The following is a 24,146-nucleotide window of genomic DNA, read 5'->3' as shown; positions in this document are numbered from 1 at the left end:
CAATAAGCACTGGCGCCACCTAGTGGTCACCTACTGTTATTATAGCATTACCCAAATGAACAGGTTTGTTTCTGCCCCCCAGTGGTTTGTAGCTCCAGCCCGTTGGCTGAATCATTGTGTGGAATCGGCATTGTGAGTGAGCTGCAGCTATACACAAAAGCGTTTCATCACCCTATAGAATGAATTTTGCTTCATGAAGTCAAACGAAACCTGCTGAATAAGGTTACGCTAACATATTGAATTGCACACCGCTTTGGAGTTTTCCCCATATACTGAACGAAAAACTGACAAATTGAAAGATGCGACATTTCGATATCTAACATGAAATACTACTGTGCTGCGATTATGGCTTCCGGTAGACTTTTGTGAGATCGTTTTGCAAGTTCTTTGATTACGTGATGTTAAATCAATTTAAAAAGAAAAATCTAAATTAATGTTCATATAGTTTTAGTTTTATTATGACTCCATCCTAAAATTCTAGGTGATGCAGAACTTTTGGCCTCAGCTGTACACATTTACCAAGTGTTACCCCCCAGAGAGCAAGCATGAGGATGATAACGTTAGCCTTCCCTCCCCATGAGAAAAAAATAAAACCTCCAGTCATCTTGTGTCTTATTGATCCCACGGCGATCTTCATGTTTAAAGAAATACAAAAAAAAAGAAAAATCACATAAAATCAAATCACATTACCCCCACCCCGACCCCCACCCCCACAAAGACACGAACACCCTCCCCTAACCCACCCCAATACTGAAAAAAAAAATTATTTAAAAATCCAGATCCGCTAACGCATGGCTTTGCTCCGCACAGTGTCCGGGTGCGGCCCGGCCGTGTCAGTCGTGGTGCGTCTTTCATTCATCCTGTGGTTCTTGGTGTTGGTTTTAATCCTCTGCTTTGTGACTGGAGGTTTCCGGGCCGCGGGCTTGCGCCTCGCCCCTCGTCTCGCTGGCACCCGGCGCTGCCCCGCCCTGGTTCCAGAGCCAACCTTGCCCCTCCCGCCCGCCCGCCCGGCCCCCAAGGGTCACTTCCGCAAGTTCAGAGTCTCCTGGAACTTGGTGCTGGTGAAACGCACGTGGAAACCCTTTTTGTTGATGGTGTCGTCCGAGTGGAACTTGACCACAATGGAGTCTCCTGTGGAGTAGATCTCTTCTGGAGGCTGGAAGAGACAGAAACAAATCAAACATGGTCTTGCTGTGAGACTAGAAGCAAGGGCTGCTTTGAGAGGAGTTCTCTTTCCTATACCACTAGAGCGCTCTGCAGTGCTGAATGGAGTTCTCTTTCCTATACCACTAGAGGGCTCTGCAGTGCTGAGTGGAGTTCTCTTTCCTATACCACTAGAGGGCTCTGCAGTGTTGAGTGGAGTTCTCTTTCCTATACCACTAGAGGGCTCTGCAGTGTTGAATGGAGTTCTCATTCCTATACCACTAGAGGGCTCTGCAGTGCTGAGTGGAGTTCTCTTTCCTATACCACTAGAGGGCTCTGCAGTGTGGAGAGTGGAGTTCTCTTTCCTATACCACTAGAGGGCTCTGCAGTGCTGAGTGGAGTTCTCTTTCCTATACTGCTAGAGCGCTCTGCAGTGCTGAGTGGAGTTCTCTTTCCTATACTGCTAGAGCGCTCTGCAGTGTGGAGAGTGGAGTTCTCCTTCCTATACTACTAGGGTGCTCTGCAGTGCTGAGTGGAGCTCTCTTTCCTATACCACTAGAGCGCTCTGCAGTGTTGAGAGTGGAGTTCTCTTTCCTATACTACTAGAGCGCTCTGCAGTGTTGAGAGTGGAGTTCTCTTTCCTATACTACTAGAGCACTCTGCAGTGTTGAGAGTGGAGTTCTCTTTCCTATACTGCTAGAGCGCTCTGCAGTTTTGAGAGTGGAGTTCTCTTTCCTATACTGCTAGAGCGCTCTGCAGTTTTGAGAGTGGAGTTCTCTTTCCTATACTGCTAGAGCGCTCTGCAGTGTGGAGAGGGGAGTTCTCTTTCCTATACTGCTAGAGCGCTCTGCAGTTTTGAGAGTGGAGTTCTCTTTCCTATACTGCTAGAGCGCTCTGCAGTGTTGAGAGTGGAGTTCTCTTTCCTATACTGCTAGAGCTCTCTGCAGTTTTGAGTCAAGCTAATCTTTCCTATACTGCGCGAGCGGACTGCAGTTTTCCATTCCCTTTCCTACATCTCTATACAGCTCAGCAGTGTTGACAGTTTGAAATAGAAGTTGGCTTACCCCTGATCCGCAGTAGCGGCCCAGCCTTGACGCATTGCTGTCAACGCCGTCGAAGAGCTCCATGTAGTCATAGCCGCAGTCCGCCTCCTCCTCGATCTCAAAGGTCTGGAAGATGAGCTCTACTCCGTAGCCCTCCTCAGCCGAGATCACCCACTGGCAGTCTGAGGCGCCGGGGTAGTTGTTATCTCCGAACTGGGCGTGCGAGTACAGGTCCTTGGTCTTCACCTCTGCTTTCATGCGCCCCCCGCACTCTGGACAACAGATAGAGTGGAACAAAGAGAACAAGGCTTTGTAAAGGGGGGGCTCTCAGTGGAGGTGTAAAGGGGGGGCTCTCAGTAGAGGTGTAAAGGGGGGGCTCTCAGTAGAGGTGTAAAGGGGGGGGCTCTCAGTGGAGGTGTAAAGGGGGGGCTCTCAGTAGAGGTGTAAAGGGGGGGGCTCTCAGTGGAGGTGTAAAGGGGGGGGCTCTCAGTGGAGGTGTAAAGGGGGGGCTCTCAGTGGAGGTGTAAAGGGGGGGGCTCTCAGTGGAGGTGTAAAGGGGGGGCTCTCAGTGGAGGTGTAAAGGGGGGGCTCTCAGTGGAGGTGTAAAGGGGGGGGCTCTCAGTGGAGGTGTAAAGGGGGGGGCTCTCAGTTACACTGCGCTACCTGCCGTGTGCGAGGCCTCAAAGCCCTTCTTCTGCACGGAGTTGTCTGAAAAGAACTTGATAAACATCCTGTTGGCGGTGGAGACGACCGGCTCGGGTTTCTTGCTGCCGCAGAAGCGCCCCAGCACAGGGGCCTTGGCGTCACGGCCGTCGTACAGCTCAATGTGGTCGTACGCACACTCCTGGTGCGGCTCCATGTCCATCTCGTTGAAGGCCTGTAGGAGGGCGACGAAGAAGAGTTAAAAGGCAAAATAAACGCACTTTCGATACTTTTTCATTACATCCTTGAAAAACTTATTGGTTGACTTTCAGGAGAGGGGAACAAGCTAGCGTGGAGGACTGTGGCTTGTTTATTCATTTTCAGCTTGTGTTGCACAAGCTACTGGAGTACATAAAATATACAAGTTCAAAGCAACTGGTTTTCTGTTTGATCCATTTTCACAAAAGTTGTTACTGCTTGCCAAGTAACCCCCTCAGCACCACCAGACAATGGTAACACACTGACAAAGGAGCTCACTGCAGGCTCTGATTTATGCCTGTTTGCTTTGAAAGAATCAGTTCGATGCGTTGCATAGCCTTCTGTCTCAACCCCAAATCCACCTGCAGACTCACTGTGACCTACTTGCAATACTAAAAAGGTCAAATCGTTTCCGTTCAGTCAAACACTGTACTGCCACTCAGACTTTACATTGAACTACTACTGTTTGGTTATTTCAGTTCTGTGCTTTTTTAATACAAGGCGTTTTAGCTGGGGTGATAATGTACAATAGGGCGTATTCAATTTCAGTGAACTTAGAATACGAATTCACTTCACACAATTTCCTGTACATGTGAATTATTTAAACAAAATGAATTGCCCTAGTTCAAACAGCGGAGTGTAAAGGATATCAGGAAATCTACTGTATCCAGGCTAGTGCCTCTGTACTCTATTTTAGTGCGGTTCTGGGACTACTGATCCTAATGATGCGTTTTGCTAGTGTGCTCATGCATCAATGTCATTACCATGAGCCAGAGAAATGAACGACCAGCACAAAAAAACAACATGCACTATCCTTGCAGGCCAGGCAAAAGTGGACGTGCCCAAGTTAGCAGAAGCTTTTTTTTCCAAGTGCAGAAATCTATTTACTGGATTGTCCATCTATCATGACCAGTACCTGAGATTTGCCTAAAACTTGTAAAACTTTTATCTTCCTCCCCCCCCCCCCCCCCCCCCACCACCCCCCCCCACCACCCCCCCCACCCCACCCCACCCCACCCCCGCCCCCGCCCCCGCCCCCGCCCCCACCCCTGATTCGCGAGATGCAAGCGGAAGTACGTACAATTTTGATGCGGTGTCCCGGGGTGCTGGTGATAGCCCAGGTACACTCTTTCTTGCTGGGGTACTTGTCTGGCCAATTGGGGCTGGTAATGACCCCAAAGAAGCTGGTGACTTTGTGATCGCAGCCCGCTGTAAAAATCGAGAAGGTTTTATACTCAGTCACTGACAGCTTCCAAACACTACAAACCCCCCAAACACACCCCGAAGCTACAAAGCACTACCATTTACATTTACAAAGTACCGAATGAGTACAGCTATGGCCACAAGTTTTGCATCACCATTCAGAATTCATTTATTTTGCTTCATGAAGTCCAAATGAAACCCACTGAATAATGTTAAGTTAACATATTGAATTACTGCTTTGTAGTTTCTCATATACTTAACCAAAAACTGACATTTAGACACTGTGAAAATCTAACATGAAAATACTGGACTACTACTATGGCTTCCGGTAGACTTCTGCGATATCATTTTGTAGTTTCTTAGATTGTTAAATAAAATAATGTTCATATCTTTTTTTTTAATTACGTCTCAATCCTAAAATTCTAGGTGATGCAAAAGTTTTTGGCCACAGCTGTGGCTAGTGGATGTGTAAAGGAGGTACGGTTTCTGGCACTGTCGGTGCTGTGCTGTTACTCTGCATATGAAGAGCCCAGTACCTTCTTTGCAGTCGTGCTTGTTGTCATGCAGCATGAAGCCACTGCGGCACTGGCAGGAGTAGCTGCCGAAGGTGTTCACACACTCGTGCTGGCAGCCCCCGTTGTCCTTCGAACACTCGTCTTTATCTGAAACCAAGAGAGTGGAGAAAAAACAGCCAACGGAGCTTTGTTTAGAATTAAACAAGCAAGCACAACTCCTTAAAAAGGCTTTGTAACGCTGTTTGTGCACTAGGACCTCTCTCTCCGATTCACCTGAGAAGAAGTGAGCCTTGAAGCCCTTCTTGGAGACGGTGTTGTCCGACTTGAACTCCAGACGCATGTTGTTGTACTGGGAGGTGATGACCTCCGGCTTCTCCGCCCCGCAGAACTTCCCGTGGAGCCTGGAGTCGGCTGAGAGCCCGCTGCGCACCTCCACGTAGTCATACTTGCACACCTGGGGAGGAGGAGGAGGAGGAGGAGGGGGTGGAGGAGGAGGGGGTAGAAAGCATTCCTTCAACACGACTCCACTCAATACAAAGTGTTCAGAAGCCATGCCAGGGGAAAATGAGCTGGAATGAATGGGTTTATTATACAGGGTGGCACAGAAAAAATGCTACGATGTGTCGTGGTTCATCCCCCCCCCCCCCCCCCCATTTCCTTGTGTTTGATAATTAAGTGAATACATTTTCTTTTCCTTTGTGTGTTTAGCACGATGTTTCCAATCGTTCTCAGAGGCTGTTACTGCAGTCGATTCACTTTTTCTTTTATTGTTTGATAAAGTCTATGTTTAAGATTATTCCCCCCCCCCCCCCCATCTTGTAGTTCATGAGCTTCTGCCCTCGTTGACAGAGACGTATGAAGCACAGGCTCGATCAGCCACTGTCTTTATTGAAGAGCCAGCACCAGCTCGCGGTCACCCGCTTTTAAGGTTTCCTTTGCTGGTAATACATGACTGTGCACTAGATGGCAGTGGTGCTTACGGATATTAAAAAAACAGCTTTGACTGATCTAGCCTTCATTACAGGACGTCTACAGCAGAAATGAAGAGCGGCTTCCAGAAAGACAACAAATATAGCAATTACAATACGAGCGGGGCGATTGCAAACGTCATAAAAAGGTACGGGGATAGAAACGGTCACACTAACTCAGGGCTTCCAAACCCCAGTCCTGGGGACACCCCCCCCCCCCTCAATTAAGAGAGGTCTAATTATTAGTTCTAGTAAGGGTTTAGTTAAGTAATCGAGAGCTCAGTTGGACACTGGGGTCCCCGAGGACTGGGTTTGGGAAGCTCTACTCTAACTATTGGCAGATCATATACAACACACAGCATGCCAGGTTTAACTCATTACAATTAACATACTGTACTGCAGACGTGTTCCAGAACGCTGAGCTCGGCGTTCCGGAATACCATTTACTTACTGTTGCTGCCTAGTGCTGCTAATTACTCCATTCAGTTTCAATGGGATATTGTTTTACCAGGATGCCCCCCCCCCCCCCCCAATTACAGTCAAACCCACTTCTAATCACTCCTGTTAATGAGAAACCATCGCTTATTATCATCACGTTAAAATGAGAATATAATGGGAGCCAATGGGGACTGAATATCACTTTGGGAAATGAAAGCATAATGTTAGAATGTTCACATCATTATTCTATCACTATTATTATAGTCATTTAGCAGACACTTTTATCCAAAGCGACTTACAGAGGCGAGGGGGTGAACTATGCTTCATCAACTGCTGCTGTTGCAGAGTCACTTCCAATAGCACCTCAGTTTTACGTCTCATCCACAGTGGCTGAGGAGCTGGGATTGAACTGGGAACCCCCTGGTAACAACCCCTTTCCTTAACCACTGGACCACCAAGCCTCCTCTAACCGCTGGACCAGCAAGTGGCTGTACAATACTGAAATGTTCCGAATAGGGCAGCACAACACAGCTTCATTTCTACACTGCGAGGCGTTGCACAGGGAATGTGTAATAGATTGAAAACTGAGCATCGTGTATTGGGATGCGGTTTTAAGAATGTGTATTAAGGCATCATTACACTCACGTCGTTGCCCTCTGTCTCAAAGAAGTCAAACTGCAGGGAGATTCGGTACTGGGTGGGCGCGACCAGCTGCCAGATGCAGTTCTTGTTCGGGGGGTACTCCTTGGGCCAGCCTGGACTGGTGATGGAGCCGTTGAGCTTGGTGATGAATCCTCCGCAGGCAGCTGCACAAACACACAGAGTCACGCCATGGTCGATTCTACACAAGTGGCATAGCCTTTAGCGGCTTGCTTGAAAGCAAGTTCAAATGGCACTTCACTCACCCCCTCTCCCAACCCATCTCAGCCTCTCCCTCCTCCTCTCACTCCCCCTCCTCCTCTCTCACTCACCCTCACAGCTGCGCTTGTCAGAAGCCAGCTCGTACCCTGGATCACAGGCACACTTGTAGCTGCCCAGAGTGTTGACACAACGCTGCTCGCAGCCCCCGTTGCTGGCCCTGGAACACTCGTCCACCTCTGGAATCAAAACGCATGGTCAGCCCCGCTGTGCTTTCACTGTGCTTGCTTCCACCCAGACTACTGTCCTTGCAGTCTCTTCAAACCCATCAAAACAATGCACTCGCTTTACAAAATTGGATGCAAAAGCAGAAAAAAACTAGCAGAAAAACCTGATTGTATTTCCAAGTGGTAACGCGGTCCAAACATTTAAAAGTAATATGCATGTGTAGTATAGATGATTACAATAAAGTATGTGTCTATTGCAGATACACATTTGCACAGTAGTCTCAAACACATATTACAGTCCTTTATTTTCAACTATTGAAGCTCTTCTTGTCACTAGTTATGCGAGTAAAAGCGTAAATTCTTAAAGCTTTATAAAACTAAATCCAAAACACCCCTAGTTCCATTAAAAAGTGAAACCAATTCCATAGCAAAAAAGGATCTCTGATGAGACGGCCGATGCTTCATCCTGTCTGAATCTCTCACCTTTGAAGAAGTTTGCAGCGAAGCCCGCCTTGTTCACAGAGCCGTCCGACACAAACTTCATCCACAGCCGGTTCGAGCTGGTCTTGATGTCATCGGGCTTGTCGTAACCACAGAACCTGCCCAGCAGGGGGCTGCTCTCCGAGATGCCATCCCGGATCTCCAGGTAGTCGTACGCACAGCTGTCGTGCCTCTCGATCTGAAAACGAAACAACCGGGAGGGGAGCACAAGCAGCGCTACACTGTGCAGAACAACGCGCTGCCATCGCTGCGTCTACGTTGAGGAGACACGCACTCAAGCGCGCTCAACGAGAGAGTCTCTACGCAGTCAGGAACCAGGAGAATGCGTTGCACAAGAAAGTCAGGCTGTACGTATCCTCTTCCCTCCTGCAACAATGCTGGTTTTCTGTTCCCACCAAGTGAGTTTCAAATCAGGGCACCAGCATTGTTGCAAGAGGCAGCGTGATCTGGATACGAGACTGGAAGCTTGCAAACGTTGTGCCTGTATTTAAAAAGGCAGATAAGGAGAGACCTAGGTAATTATAGACCTATTACTTTTATGCCTTAACACGCGAAATGGCGGAAGCAATATTAAGGAGGCCAGTTTGAAGACGATTTGTTCAGCAACAGTATTATAGGGAATTGCCAATATGGATTCAGATGAGGGAGGTTGTGCTCATCTAACCTGCTTGACTTTTATTGAGAAGGTTACAGCTAATGTAGATGATTAGTAGATTACGGGCAGCAGTGTGGAGTAGTGGTTAGGGCTCTGGACTCTTGACCGGAGGGGTGTGGGTTCAATCCCAGGTGGGGGACACTGCTGCTGTACCCTTGAGCAAGGTACTTTACCTAGATTGCTCCAGTAAAAACCCAACTGTATAAATGGGTAATTGTATGTAAAAATAATGCGATATCTTGTAACAATTGCAAGCCGCCCTGGATGAGGGTGTCTGCTAAGAAATATAATAATAATGGCAGTGCTTAGGATATAATGGACCTTGATTTTTCAAAAATCGTTTGACAAAGTTCCACGGGAGAGACTCCTGCTTAAAAAATCTACAGGAAACAGGGTACGACATGCAATTGGACACAGAACTGGTTAAAAAAAACAAACCCAGAGAAAGCAGAGAGTAACCTCTGGCTTGTGTCATTTACACATGCTGCTAGCAGCCGAACGGTACAGACGGGAAAAACTGATCAATACACACTGTCATCTCACAGTTCATTCATCTCATAGCATAGCATAGACTTGGTTTAACCGCCTACACTGCATCAACACCAAAGGGTGTGTGTGTGCGTGTGTGCGTGCGTGTACAGGCAGTATTTCGTGATGCACTGCCATTATGGTCTCCTGTCGCTGAGATGAGGTTAAAAGCTCTATATAAAAACACGCGTGCAGACGAGCCCGGCTCTTTTGCATAGTGGTTAAGGTGCTCACTGGTGGTGCGGGGGGTGGCTGGTTTGCTCCCAGTCTCCGCCCCCTGGTGCATGAGCAATGGCTGACTGTGTCACTGAGGGATTGGAGACACAGAGGCTGGATTTACCTCAAAAGACTGGAAGGTGAGGCCCACGTGGAAGCCCTCTGAGACGGAGATCTTCCACACGCAGACCTTGCTGGGACGGTAGTCGTCAGGGTAGTTAGGAGACTGGATCTGCCCGTTGTCTCTCTTCACCTCCCCGCCACAGATCGCTTCAGGACAGCAACGAGAAAACGATTCAATGAGAGACAAAAACTCCACAACTTGCAAGTACAAAATTCATAGCTTTCATATTCCTGTTGAAGTGATAGGATTGTATGAAACTGTCCCCACACCTTCCAGGTCTTCCTTTCTTGAATTACAGCTGACCGCCCTGATCAAGACAAGGGCTTGATACCAGGAGGTCCCCGGTTCTAATCCCCACTCAGCCACCGACACTGTGTGGGACCCTGAGCAAGTCACTTGACCTCCTTGTGCTTCGTCCTTTGGATCAAACGTAAAACAAACAAGCTCCTATCGGAAGTTGTTGATGATGCATAGTTCACCCCCTAGTCTCTGTAAGTCGCTCTGGATAAAAGCGTCTGCTAAATCACTCAATAATAAATGTCAAAAAGGAGCAGGGCTGAATCTGATCTGCATGTGAAGGAAGGATCCTGGTTCTCACCTTCGTACACAGCGGAGAATCCTTTTCCCACCCAGTTGCTGCTGCTCCGAAACTCAATCCACAGCCGGCTGTCTGTCGAGATGATGGGCTCAGGGAGCTTATCACCGCAGAACCGTCCTGCAATGCAAACAGCATCCCGTCAGAGATACACTGTATATGTGTGTGTGTGTTTGTAGCTGGCAGCTACTATGATATCACACTCCTAAGAGTGCTCAGGAATGCTGGAGTCTAAATCACATTTGCATGTGTCACATTTGCTGCAGTTCATTCCAATTTGAAACAGATTGAAATAACTTAACAGCCAAGAATGACATAAGTGGAAAAAATAAAACAGCTGACAGAATCCAAGAAACGTAATAGAAATGGGATTGAGTCAGGATCAAATGAAGAACGACCTCCATGTAACTGACGGAGGTTACAAAAAACTCCCAATACATTCCACTCTGTGGAATTATTAAAATCTAACACCTCTGGTCTTTCTAGTAGAGATTTACCTTTCAGTGGAGCCTTCCGCCAAAAGCCATCCCTTATCTCCACATGGTCATACCAGCACAGGTGGCTGCGGTAGAGGTCCATCGAGGTAAAGTTCAGAATGATCTGCAGACAAGGAGAAGGCCGGGATTAACAGGGGAGGGGGGCAACAACTCATTGAACTGGGCACCATATTATTATTATTTATTTATTAGCAGATTCCCTTACTCAAGGCGACTTACAGATGTTACAAGATATCACATTATTTTTACATACAATTACCCATTTATACAGTTGGGTTTTTACTGGAGCAATCTAGGTAAAGTACCTTGCTCAAGGGTACAGCAGCAGTGTCCCCCACCTGGGATTGAACCCCCGACCCTCCGGTCAAGAGTCCAGAGCCCTATCCACTACCCCACACTGCTGCCCCCATCTACAACTACGATGCAAAAGCAACCCTTCTGTGGCGTTGCTTTCCAGCGAGTCTGCAAGCGGAAGCACACCTTCTCTCCAGGGGTGACGGAGATCCTCCAGATGCAATGCATGTAGGCCGAGTATCCGTTGGGGAAGCCGGGTGAGGAGAAGTTCCCGCTGCTGTTCTGGAGGCTGTCGCCGCAAGCTGCAAAACAGAAGCAACACAGAGCACACCATTGGTCAGGAGACTCCAGGGAGACGTGCCATTGGTCAGGGGAGAGTCACTCAAGGGAGATGCCATTGGTCAGGGTAGGCTTGAGGGAGACACGCCATTGGTCAGGGTAGGCTTGAGGGAGACACGCCATTGGTCAGGGTAGGCTTGAGGGAGACACGCCATTGGTCAGGGTAGACTTGAGGGAGACACGCCATTGGTCAGTGGAGACTCGAGGCAGCACGAATTTATATGCATCACGATATATGTCCTGGCCCAGATTTACTACTTGCAGGATACATGATAAAATCAAATGATCCTTTTACGACAGACTATTTTGTTAAAAAAAAAACACACTTAAATACATTGAGATAGGGAGGGTATGCATTCAGACCAACTGTAAAACACACATAGTTTTCATTCGAGAACCATTTATCATCCTACAAGGAGCCAGGCTGTGCTTCGGGTCTTGTATCATGATACAAACGATAGAGACCTCTATCACGATACGCTACACATCATGGAAAGAAAGCACCAACACAATTAGAACGCCCATTAAGAGCAGAACTCCTTGTATTTAAAATGAGGCTCCAAAAGCTTCCATCAAAGCTTTAATTGAAATCCTTTTAATAAAAAAAATAAAAATAAAATTTGATCAAGTATTTTAATTGGCACTTATATCAAAGACCATGTAATTAGTCTTCCATGGGAAGCATGCTTCATAAAGCTATTGCATCTGGTTAATTCAGCAACATGGGAACAAACAAGAGAGATGCAGGCCTCTAAAAATTCAATAGCATTGTAGATTTTATAGATAGAACCAATTGTGTCTTAGTTTTAAGTACGTCTAAGTAATTATTTGATTTAGTACAAGTAAGAATTTTGCGTCAACTTATTTATTTATTTTTAGACTGAACACGATTGTAAACCATTTAAAATAATATTCAGAGAGGAATCCCTTCAAATAAAAATGTAAATCGTGTACGAGGAATCAGCCATTAAGGACTCGCTAAAATGCCATCTTGAGTATGGCTGTCGCCCGTGCACAGAACACACCGCGTGGCACAGGTCTGAGACTGAGAACACATTTTAATAGCAGATCAAAGCTCATGTTAATTTTTGTCTCTCTGATTTTTAATAAGTCGTGTGTGGGGTGTCTCATATTCTAACAGAAAGCAAAGTTTTAGCAGACAGAAACTTTACTTAAAATAAAACTTTAAATATTCTATTTCTGATGTATTCCATGAGAATGCCGTTTTGTACAAGGTTAATAATCTGAATTATTCTATTACTCTTTGTAATATATATATTTTTTATTCAGAAATCACCAAAACATCAAATCAAGCTATTGTGCGAGTGACATTTCTTACAATTGTATTTTTTCCTGTATCTGTGCTTTTGTTAATTCTAAATAGAAAAAAAAATGAAAAAAAAAAAATCCTTGCAAAGAACAGCAGTACTCAGTGACCTTGAGCACACGTCTGATTGTTCATAAAATCAATACAATTTTTAAAGTCATGTCTAAGGATCCCAAGGATGATTCAGCATCAGCAACATGGCTAGGTAACCCATTCCTCAAAAGAAGCGTCTCCTGTCTCCATTTCATTTCCAGCTGTGTCCTCAGGTCCTGGTTTCTGTACTGTGCTTCTAGTATTGGTTCAGGTTATTCTTTGTTCTAGGCTAAATAAATTAAATTTCTTTAACCTGTCTTTGTAGCTCAGTCCTTTCAGCCCTGCTGGGATCGGTCTGGTGGCCCTTCTTTGGACTCTGCGGGACCACAATGTCTCTCCGGCGCATCGTACAAACCTCGTCATGACCTCCTCGGATTTGTACTCTGCATGCCCAAGCATTCTGATTGTCTTCTCGATTGCTTCCCCGCACTGTGTGGGTGCTGACAGGGAGGGGTCTATTACAACACCAAGGTCTTTCTCTTGCTGGGCCTGTCCTAGTTCTATGTTCTAGTTCTATTCTAGTTCTATGTTCTAGTTCTATGTTCTAGTTCTATGTTCTATACCACCCATTTGTAATTGGATCTTACATTTTTTTGACTGGTGTGTAACACTTTACATCTGTTGACATTAAATTAAGATTTGCCACATTTATACCCAGTGCTGTAATTTGAGAGAGAGAGAGAGAGAGAGAGAGAGAGAGAGAGAGAGAGGGAGAGAGAGAGGAGAGAGGAGAGAGGAGAGAGAGAGAGAGAAAGGAAGCATTTTTAAACTAAAGGGTTACAGTTTGCCATATGCTCAGAGATCTTAAAACAGACAAAAGTTTTTTATGTAATTGGTCAGAGCTTTTAGGTGTGGCTAGGGTCCTGCAAAATTCTCAGAACAGCTGATTAAAAACCCAAAATATTTAGAGGAACTGCCATAAACACTAATTTAGTGTCCATTTAAATTTGTATCTAAAGCCTGTGTCAAAAATGAGGTAATTAAAGTTGGTAGGCAAAATGGAAAACGCCAATTTTGTTCAATTAAGAGCATGTTTCATTTTACAATTACCAGGTTTCATTTATTTATTTATTACAATTTATATTCCATTTTGCTCAGTTGTGATGAATGAAATGTTCCCTCTAATCCAGGGCAGGCTTGATGCATGGAGACTGAACTGTCTAACTAACCTAGCAACTAAACAATCAGGAGAGAGAAAAAACACACACACACACATTCATAATGCATCTCGTCTAACCCCAGAATCCCGGCCTCTACTCTTGACTGTGTGATTTCTCTAGACAGATTTCTTTCTCAAGTATAAATAAAGGCTCGATTGTATTCATGCAGGTTGTGATAGAAATGTAACCTGTACTCAAGCTCGCTGTGTTTAACACGCCCTGCGTGCAGCACGCCGCCATGCTTGTAAAATCTGCACGGTGCCTGGAATGACAGCAAACCGAACAGCACGCCCTAATAAACGAGAGTTGTGTTGGCTCGTTTCTGCTGTGGCTAGCTCACCAGGCTCCTCCGTGCTCTCTCTGTGACAGAGTGAGCTCCCTCCTGGCCTCAGATTAATATCGCTGTTTACATCCTTCTGGGAACAGGCTGGCACACTTCCTGTCGCGGCACTGTGTTTACATTCCACAGCTTCCCCCAAGGAGACCACGATTCATCTCCAGGAAATGCAAAAATCGAGAGCCGCTATCACTCGGAGATTTTGCCCTTGTTAAAAGAATGCGTGGCTTATATAAAAAAAAAAAAAACTGATGAAAAATAAATCTAAACCGCTGGCAACGGGACATGCAGTCCAACTGTGCAAACTAACTGTAGCCTAATCCTACCCCGACAAAGAATGTATTCACACTCCAAAATAACTCTGAAGGAAGCCTTTGTGTGGATCAGTTGTGACTGGAATTGTATTCTCCTGTACATTACTCCAGTAAGATTTAGTGGCTGAAAATACATTGCCTCAATCCAGCCAGAGCTTAGAAATAAATGCCAGCAGTTGCCAGTAGTGGACAAAAAAATGGAAACACCTGGGTAAATGAGGGTATATTGAAAAGCAAGGGCTTCCACACAGGTGTGGCTCATGCGTTAATTAAGCAAATAACATCCCAGCATGCTTAGGGTCATGTATAAAAATGCTGGACAGGCCTGATTGCCTATAATTAAGGCTAGCATGGCTGCAAGAGGAGACCTCAGTGACTTTGAAAGAGGGGTGATTGTCGGGGCGCGTTTGGCAGGAGCTTCAGTGACCAAGACAGCTCAACCTGCTGATGTTTCACGAGCAGCGGTGTCTAAGGTGATGTCAACAGTGGGTGGAAGCGCATACTCCAGGATTGTGTCATCCGTGCATTCATTCGAAGTGCAAGGCCAAAACAGACGAGCAACTGCAGATCAATTGACTGCAAATTTCAACCTGGGGCGCAAGCAGCCAGTTTCATCAAAAACGGTCCACTGAGAACTCTACAGAGCGGGATACCATAGTGGCCCAACGCCCTATTAAGTGACTTTACATTGGGGTTTCCATTTTTTTGTCCACTATATATATAAAATCACACAAATTCTCTTTAATTTCGAATTAACAGTTAAAATATATTTTGTACTATATTCCAGTAAAATAAACCCCGATATTACATTACCTAATAAAGAAGGGAGAGATACACTGTTCTGTAGTCACGTTTAGCAAATGAAATCTGTTTTTTATTAGCAGGAGTCTTAACCGCTATGCAAAAGAGCCAGGCTCGTCTCACCGACAAGAAACAGGATCCGAAACACTGCCGTTACATTCGTTTACAAAGATCTTCACATGTAACCCTGAGCTCAAAATAAACGTTTGTCAACACTTAATAAAATAAAAAGCAGCCCTTAAAATAGCCCAGCTAAAAGCTCAAACTGTCACATTGTCTGAGCGGCTGTTGACTATTGCTAAACAGCCTCATCAGAACAGTAAGCAGCTAGATGATCTTTGACTTTTAAAAGGCAGCATTTCATTCAATAACAAATCACATGTGATGGCGGGAGAGATTTGGCTCGCATGAAGTTTCTGAAAGCAGATGTTTTCCAGGCCTGTTTCCTTAGTTCTCTGATTGTTGACTGTTGTCTGAAACTGTGCAATCTTAAAGGGCGTCTTAGTTTTAAAAACGGTAAAGCGATTTGGCGACTAAAACCTCCACCGCAGTTTAATCCTCACCTGATTTTTATAGCCTTCCTGTATGTTGTCACGTTGTTTGCCAGTGTGGTCAAACACCGTGTATATCTAGTGCTGTCCTGCCCATCTTGGAAGCCTCGAGATTTCCTGGCTTGACTAGAGACAGGATTTAAAGGCGCGTACCTGAGCACTTGTACAGCTTCCTTGCTTGGGCGATGTCCCCCTTGCTCAGCCTTGTTCTCTGACCAATAGGAGGCCGGACGCCGTTGACATCATAGCGGGGCAGGATGGTGTCCAGGAAGATGCCTCTAAAAATCAGAAGAGAAGAATGAAAGAAAGTGGCTCCATCAACAGGGTGTCGGAGCAGGACATCTGCTCTTCCACACAATGAAAGCCGTTTCTTCTGGAGGGAGACGGGACCACTCCTCAAAGATTAGTGCTTAAAAACCCCCATCAGACCAGCCCGTACACTCTGGACCCTCTTCAGGGCAAAACTAGCACTGTGTCGATCACACACATAGCCGTGTGGGCTTATACTTGGGTACATAGTGTTTTCTGAGAAAATTCAGTTAATCCTTTGGGTGTCGTACAACGCACACAGTAACCCAGACACTAGATGTAGATTGTGAGCAAGCATTTAGAGAACAGCACTTGAGGTATAATTTATGATAGCTAGTATTAAACTGATGGCCTACTTCACATGACTGAGGGAGAGAAAGCAGTAACTGGTTTGGCGATTCTAGCAAATTAAATACTTCCGTAGGGTCTTGAGCATGTAGTTATGTGAAATCACGCATTCAAGCAAACATGGATTTATATTTTAATAATATCTGGCACTGTGCCACGTTCGGTAGTCTGGTTATCATGCAGAACGCTCAATCTAAAACTATTTTTAATAATATAAAAAACTCTGAGATGGCAAAATAAGAGATAATGTGTTAAAACAGTCAATCTTTCTACTCTGGGTTAGAACAGACTGATAAAGACTTTCTAATCATTTAGAACAACCGTCTTTCCGAGCGAGGCTTACAGCGTTCATGAATTCCACTCTTTTCCATCCTCTTGACAATCTGCAGTTTCTCAATTTAAGAAGGAGGATTTGTTCCCACTCTGTTGCCATGGAGATGCGCACACTAACTATACTGCCAACACTGTTCCTCTGCTGGTCCTCCGAGGACTTCCCATTGGCCGCCGGGCAACGAGAGTAACCAATCAGTGTCAACAGAGACAATGCAGCCTTGGCAGTTCTCTGTTTGGCTTGGCTCCCCAAACAGAGCTGTGAAGTTCTCCACAGATCTATTGAGAGATACGGATCACGCAGGCAGAGAAGCTGAAGGGAAGCAGCACACTGAAAAAGGTTATACAATCTGTCATGCTACGGTTCACAGCTCTGGCCAAAAGTTTTGCATCACCCTATAGAATGAAGACTTTGGGGATATTATTTTGTAGTTTCTTCGATTACATGATGTTAAATAAAAGATCAAAATTATGTTCATATGTATTTATTTTTAAATGAAATCTCAATCCTAAAATTCTAGGTGATGTAACTGTACAGGTTCCTTGTGGCTATAGTATTGTGTAGCACCCCTGCCTGGAATAGTCAATTACCAGACGATAAATCCCTCAGGGTTTCATTGCTTAAGTAAAAGGGAACAAATGCACATGGTCTTGGTAAGGTAATTATGTAACTAGTAACAGTCCATTCAGACAGTGAAATGGCTGAAATGATACACAAAGGCTGTACATATTATCAAATAAATGGTAAATCTAGTGGATTTTTTAAAATGTTCTTTGTGTTTCAGACCCTATCGCTTCATCTGACAGGCTGTTCCATGCATTTATAACCCTCTGTGTAGAGCAGTGCTTCCTAGCTTGTTTTTCTCACTCGGCTTCCATGTCTATCCTCTGCTTCTACTCTGTGTGCTAAATCTGAAGCAGCAACTTGGGCTAACTTTTGAGGCAGTTGGGTGCAAATTCATGGCAGTTATCGTGTTCGCCACGTAGAGTGTGGCAGACAGACACACCCTGTCGGTTCATTGGGTACCCCGTTTTAATGAAGACCCTAAAAAATGATCAGTATAAATATAAAAAAAAAACATGTTAAACGGATTAAAAAAGAAAAAAGGACACACACATCTGGTCCACATTTTCCCAGGACCTGGTAATCAGCACAAGCTGGCCTGTCTTTCTTTCTCTGCCCTAAACCCAGCTCCACAATCAGAGACGGGAAGGGAAGGAGGGAGAATGCTCAGCAACAAATCACTGCGATATTACCTTGGGGGACAGTGGTTCCAATAACGTTGCAGCGATAGAGGAACAGCGTGGGGGGGGGGGGGGGGGAGGAGGAGGAGGAGGAGGAAGAGGAAGAGGAAGAGGAAGGCTGTTAAAGAATTGCCGAGCAAAGCCGCGCGTTGTCAACACATGGTAAATTAATTCATCACAGCCAAGTACTTAAAAACAGAACCGTAAAAACAAAAGCAAGGTATGGGAGCAAAGCACGGTATAGCACAGGGGAACCATACGGAAAACCAGAACACCCAGCAGCGTGCAAATGTGCTAGAACACCTCAAGATGTGTAATTTATATCCTTTATATACCTGCCTGCATGAAAACCTCTGGGTGGGAGAATTTCAATTTCCACTCAGCAATCAGCGATGTCGAAAAATTAGGCACCCATGTGTGAAAACGTTAGACCGCTTTGTGCATTAGGCATCTCAAACAACTTCTAAATTAAAGTCACCTGCATTTATCATGTGTGGCTCTGTGTTCCTTTTCTCTTGCTGGTTTAAATGAATTGCATGCGTGGCCTATTAAGTCATCCATTAAAATTAGACAAATTGCTCATTTTTCATACGCACAACAAATCAAAAACTGAAGCAGCGGTCATGCGAGGGACAGTCTATTTATACCAAATGTGTGTGCTGCTGTACAGATGGAAGGAGGAAAGGCAGCCAGAAGAAAAAAAATATACAAGAAATTTAAAAAATAAAGTAATTGCAGACAGGATCGCAGTGAGTGAGTGAGTGCGAGGGGACGGAGAGAGAGCAGGAGGGGGCATTCCCATCTCTTTCGTTTCCACGCAGTGCTGGATGGGATCTTGTCCAGTATCCTAATCTACTGGAAGCTGCCGAGGAGTTTCTGAAGCCAGCGTTGAGTCTGAAACCAGATGGCTGCAAAGCGAGTCCAAGCCAACAAAGAGCCTGCCATATAAATCAAGTCAGGCCACAGCAACAGAGGCCTCGGGTAGCATACTTCTGAGCTCTGCAGTCTCGCCCCACCTCCTCGCCCAGGGGCAGGACCCCCAAATCTCCTGATCTTGTTGTCCGAAGAGGGGGCACTTATTTTAAATTGAACAGAATCCACTCAGGGCTGTTGTTCTGCACTTATAATGGTCAATCAATACGCTCCCCTCTAGATTGAAATGTTGTTCGTTTATAGGATGCTGTGTGGTCCAGTGGTTAAAGAAAAGGGCTTGTAACCAGGAGGTCCCCGGTTCAAATCCCACCTCAGCCACTGACTCATTGTGTGACCCTGAGCAAGTCACTTCACCTCCTTGTGCTCCGTCTTTCGAGTAAGACGTAGTTGTAAGTGACTCTGCAGCTGATGCACAGTTCACACACCCTAGTCTCTGTAAGTCGCCTTGGATAAAGGCGTCTGCTAAATAAACTAATAATAATCATGTTTGCAGTTTTGAGTTTCACGACCGGTTTTCCAGACCCCCCCCAATTAGCTCTAATCCTGGAATACCTAATGTTACTTTAGGTAAGACTAGAGTTAAACAGGATCTGTGAAACCAGCCCTATACATTTAAACATCAGCTAAGTGTTGAACGTATCGAATTATGCCAAAATGTTTAGCTGTTGTCAGAAACACTTGGGTGAAATATACATGTTAGCCTTAGTGCTTCCACAGTACTAAATGCACAGTGTAAATCAATGTATTTCATATAATAAAGTCATTTCCATGTACAATTGAAAGGCTGTACACGTACCAGCCTTACACACAAATAAATGTTGCAGTAATAATACAAAACAGCGAAGGCGGGCTTTAAGATGGATTTTCTGATCTGAATACTCCCAGCATGTTAAAGTTTTAAAACGCTAAGTGGTTCCTTTTCAATTCATTTATTTATTTATTTATTTATTTAAGTGTTTTGTTGCCTGCTGTAGATATCTGCAGGCTAGATCAGAAAATGTAATTGGATTAAAGTTAACTGTTATTAAAATAACTTGTGTCCATGGAATCAATTTGCCAAGTTTTTTTATGAAGCAAGTTACAGGGTGAACCATTAACATCCAACAAAAGCAACTTCAAAAAGACAAGAGGTAGTAACAGAAAGAAGAGATGGCTTCATATTAAATCAAACGGAAAGTAAGAGTTTGTGCTTAGAAAGGGCGTGACGGATTATTTACCATGCTGGAAACATGGATCAACGGATCAAGCCACGTTTAAACTGTGCCCATAGATAACTAAGCAGTATATCGCTCCAGGGCGTGTACCGTTGTGGGATATTGACACGCCCTGGGTGCACAGCGAGACCCGAGGTGAAGCAAAGTTCCTTCACCTGCCCGAGAAACGATATCTCACAACCGCACGCCCTGGTGTGCTGTACTGCAAGCATACAACCGCTAGGAGATAGCTTCATTAAAAAACGAACAAAAACATGTCCCGAGATATCACATGACATCACATGATAGCCACGAGACACAATGAATATTTTGGCAATAGGATTTCGCATTCTTGCAGGGTTTTTTTTATAGCAACATTTATCATTTTGTTTGTAGGATACAGACTTGTGACTGGTACGGTATGTTTCTGACAACTAGAACACCATCTGAATTCAGGCCAAAGGTTTAAAATAAAGCAAGGCTCTTCTACTAAAGGCAGTTTATAGATTGTTAATCTAATTGAAGAGAACTATAATATACTGTCTGGGTGACACAGGAGAAGGTTAAGATAAAGTTTAGCTCAATACCAGCCGACGCACCATATAACAGCACAAACACAACAGTGTCAATAAGAATTAGCAACGAAATGTTTGATCACAATTTGATAGGCGATTCACTTTGCTTCATAAAGTCGAATGAAACCTGCTGAATAATGTTACGTTAACATATTGAATTTACACACCGCTTTGGAGTTTTCACATATTTAACCAAAAACTGACATGTGACCTTTCGAAATCTAACATGAAATACTGTACTGCTATTATGGCTACCGGTAGACTTTTGCAATAACATTTTATAGTTTCTTTGATTACATGGTGTTACATAAAATATCTAAAATTATTGTCATAAAGTTTTTTTTTTTAAATTCTAGGTGATGCAAAACTTCTGGCCATAGCGACCTATGCAAAGATGCATGACGTACAAATGGATGGATGAACAGACAGATAGACAAACAGCCAGCCCCATACAGCCCCAAGTTTCATGACAACTGGATCAGTGGTTCTCCAGATACATGGAATATAAGAGGTGCGACACACATCCGTGCATATGGGACTGCCTCCACTACATGCCCTTCACAAGGGATTACACCCCCAGTGAAGGATAACAAGCACAAGCCTATACACTCCACTGCTCCTGCAGAGGAAACGAGTGATTTTAATGGATTAGCTAACAGATCACTGTGCATTAACTGCACTGGCCAGGAGAGTCATTGTCATCACTTATAAAACTGTGTAGATTGCAACTGAAAAAATCTATTTGCAATTGACGTGTTTAACAGGGTTTTTTTTTTCAATTTGAATTAATACCTACTTTTAAAACATGTTAAAAAGGGATTTATCCTAAACTATCTGCACATCCTTTTTCTTAATGATAAAGCTGCCAGAGCAGGAACACAGTACTGCCATTTGCACGGCCATGGTTATTATTATTATTAATTTATTTATTTCTTAGCAGATGCCGTTATCCAGGGCGACTTACAATTGTTACAAGATATCACATTATTTTTTACATACAATTACCCATTTATACAGTTGGGTTTTTTACTGGAGCAATCTAGGTAAAGTACCTTGCTCAAGGGTACAGCAGCAGTGCCCCCCCCCACCTGGGATTGAACCCACGACCCTCCGAGTCCAGAGCCCTAATCAATACTCCACACTGCTACCCTCCCTATGGTTAAGCTCATTATAAAACTGCACCTGGCTATTCCTGTGGGACCCAGAAACACCGCCTGCAGCTGCGTGCTTACCTGGAGAAGGTATTCCTGGCGTAGTGCATGATGCTGTCAAAATCATAGCCCTCCCCGCGCGAGTCCACTTCCTCCGGCTCCATCTTCAAGAAGTTATACTCCTGTCCTACAAAAACAGCAATCGCACTGATATCGCGCCTTCCACAGACAAGACCGCCCGCCCCCTTGGGGGTTATTCGGCTCTCCTCATCCCGTGGAACAACTACCAGTCATGCTGCATGCTCTATAAATATTGCCGGTTCTGCACTTCCATTGTTAAATAGATTAACAAGACCTCCTTCCCAAGTTGTATCATGAATGCTGTTTAAAATTAAAACTTATTCTTGAGCTGGATTGATTGGCCAGTGGGTTCTTTTATTTTACAGAGTGCTGTAAAGTGCCCCTAGGATGCTATGCATGTAGAGTGCTATAGAAAAAGCAAACTGCATTGCCCGTCAGTAACATAACCCCCACCTGCCGAGGCTGCTTATACGTGGCCCGTACCTGGCTGGATGTTCTCTCGCACGATGCTCACGTGGTTGTCGCGGTCCGGGCGCGTGTGCTCGTGCCAGAAGCCGATCACGTGACCCAGCTCATGCACGACGATCCCAAACTTGTCACAGTTCTTCCCGATGGAGATGGCCTGGGGCCCGCCCCCTCTTCGTCCGACGTAGGAGCAGCACCTGGGAGAACGGGACAGAAATGGCAGGACCTTCAACAAACGCACCCGTACTGCAAGAATATTGCCATTACTATTTATTCAACCAGTACTCATTGAGACCAAAGCATCTTGCAGCAATTGGGACCACTTATTTAAAATGGGAGGGACACTTCACCTGGAAAGGATGTGTTTGGGGGTTGCTTTTTTTGGTTTTGAGTGAAGTGATATACGGTTAACCCCACATCATAACGCTTAGCCATGCTGCTATATTTACTGTCTATCGGACTAAGAAATTGCTTCAGATTTGATGCAGATATTCAGTGTTTTCTCACTGTGTTGCTAGTGTCCTCCTGCAGGCGAACAGTACTTTAAAACTAATAGTTTCTGAATTACTGGAAACGGTTATTGGGGCTGGATTTCACCTCCTGTGTTATGCAACTAAATAATAGCATCAATTCTTTCATTTTAAAACAGGATCACGATGCCCAGGGTAAAGAAATCTCCATTTCAAGCTCTTCTTAAATTGCACCTTCACGGTCACTACCCCTGCATATGTGAGACTGTACGCAGCCAGCGGGATTTGAGAACAGATAAGATTTAAATCATTTTGTAGGCTATGATTAACCCATTAAGTACCAAATTAAATTTTGCTTTAAAAAAAAAAAAAAAAACAAATTACACCTCCAGTTTTATGCATGCAGTTTTAAGTTAACGTTTGTGGGTAACAAAATTAGAGTTAGTTATCATAACAATACAGTCAATGGGGAGCATTTAAAATGCCACTTAAAAATGTTCCAAAAAAAGGCGGTCCTCAAATGAGGTCAATGGCACTTAATCTGCGCAGTCCTGGCTAGAATCACTTTGTAGTTTCACCTCCAGAGCTTACAATACAAATCTGCTCCCCTACCATTTACTTCTTAAAGCCCCGTGCCAGCTCTGTGGAAAGATCAATACACCAAAAAAAACTGCACCCCAAGCCCTTGCACAGAAACCTTCAGTGCAAGGGCTTGGGGTGGAGCGCTACCCTGTATCAAAAGCACTCTGTTCCATTCTGCACACACCAACCTCCAATTTACATGTGTTACACCTTCTGAATGGGTAAAATATACAGATGATTTACAGCAAGATGGTGTGGGAACTGTATTGCCAATTTCTCCTCACTCAGACCCTTCACTTACTAAATAGATTGCTATCTCTGAATAGATCATTTAAAAATATGCTGAGGATTTTAAATGAGCGAGACATCTCACAAGCAGAATGGCTCTGAAATGTTCTCTTTGTTCCAGGAAAGCAGCACAGCTGGGGACGGGGAGTTTGTTGCCGGATAACTTCTCAGAACTTGCTCACTAAATATCTTGCAATCCCTGAATAGAAAATCGTCTCCTCTTTAAAATTAGGCAAGAGATTTTGCATATGTGATTTGGTGAGATGTCTTGTGAATTAAAACATTGAGCAATATTACTTTTTCTTGGTTGATTATAAATAAAAACTTGCGATACCGCTCTTAAAGTACCATTCTGTATTCGTGCGACTCCCGCTTTCCTGCCAGCTTTCCAAACTCACCCACAGGGCCGGTATGTGAAGACGATGTAGCTCTCCTCATCCGTTCTCTCAATGAAAGTCACACAGGTGTGTTTTTCCCAGTGTCGCATGGCCTGTCTGAAGATGGCTCGCTGATTGCCTGGAAACAGAAGGGATCGGTTCATCAGACGAG

General features: G+C 44.6%; 1 protein-coding gene across 3 annotated transcripts in view; it reads right to left on the bottom strand.

Moving 5' to 3' along the window:
• Positions 1 to 735: 735 nt before the first annotated feature.
• Positions 736 to 24,146, bottom strand: part of LOC131696572 (bone morphogenetic protein 1-like) — a 42,270-nt gene continuing 18,859 nt past the window's right edge. For 2 of the 3 annotated variants that reach the window (XM_059008685.1, XM_059008687.1), the window contains exons 4-20: positions 23,996 to 24,113; positions 22,276 to 22,454; positions 21,793 to 21,898; positions 15,781 to 15,905; positions 10,892 to 11,007; positions 10,412 to 10,514; positions 9,918 to 10,034; positions 9,320 to 9,465; positions 7,779 to 7,974; positions 7,182 to 7,307; positions 6,850 to 7,016; positions 5,078 to 5,258; positions 4,826 to 4,951; positions 4,168 to 4,295; positions 2,850 to 3,063; positions 2,208 to 2,458; positions 736 to 1,156 (exon numbers count right to left, since the gene is read on the bottom strand). In XM_059008685.1, the coding sequence (XP_058864668.1) occupies positions 1,022 to 1,156; positions 2,208 to 2,458; positions 2,850 to 3,063; positions 4,168 to 4,295; positions 4,826 to 4,951; positions 5,078 to 5,258; positions 6,850 to 7,016; positions 7,182 to 7,307; positions 7,779 to 7,974; positions 9,320 to 9,465; positions 9,918 to 10,034; positions 10,412 to 10,514; positions 10,892 to 11,007; positions 15,781 to 15,905; positions 21,793 to 21,898; positions 22,276 to 22,454; positions 23,996 to 24,113 (2,534 nt within the window). In that variant the 3' untranslated portion in view covers positions 736 to 1,021. The remainder of the gene's footprint in view (positions 1,157 to 2,207; positions 2,459 to 2,849; positions 3,064 to 4,167; positions 4,296 to 4,825; positions 4,952 to 5,077; positions 5,259 to 6,849; positions 7,017 to 7,181; positions 7,308 to 7,778; positions 7,975 to 9,319; positions 9,466 to 9,917; positions 10,035 to 10,411; positions 10,515 to 10,891; positions 11,008 to 15,780; positions 15,906 to 21,792; positions 21,899 to 22,275; positions 22,455 to 23,995; positions 24,114 to 24,146) is intronic. The other variant, XM_059008686.1, reaches the window with a different exon arrangement.

Source organism: Acipenser ruthenus, chromosome 37 (genome assembly GCF_902713425.1).
Source record: "Acipenser ruthenus chromosome 37, fAciRut3.2 maternal haplotype, whole genome shotgun sequence".
Classification (NCBI taxonomy): Eukaryota; Metazoa; Chordata; class Actinopteri; order Acipenseriformes; family Acipenseridae; genus Acipenser; species Acipenser ruthenus.
The sequence above is the reverse complement of the archived record's forward strand: the minus strand, read 5'-3'. Positions and strand labels throughout refer to the sequence as shown.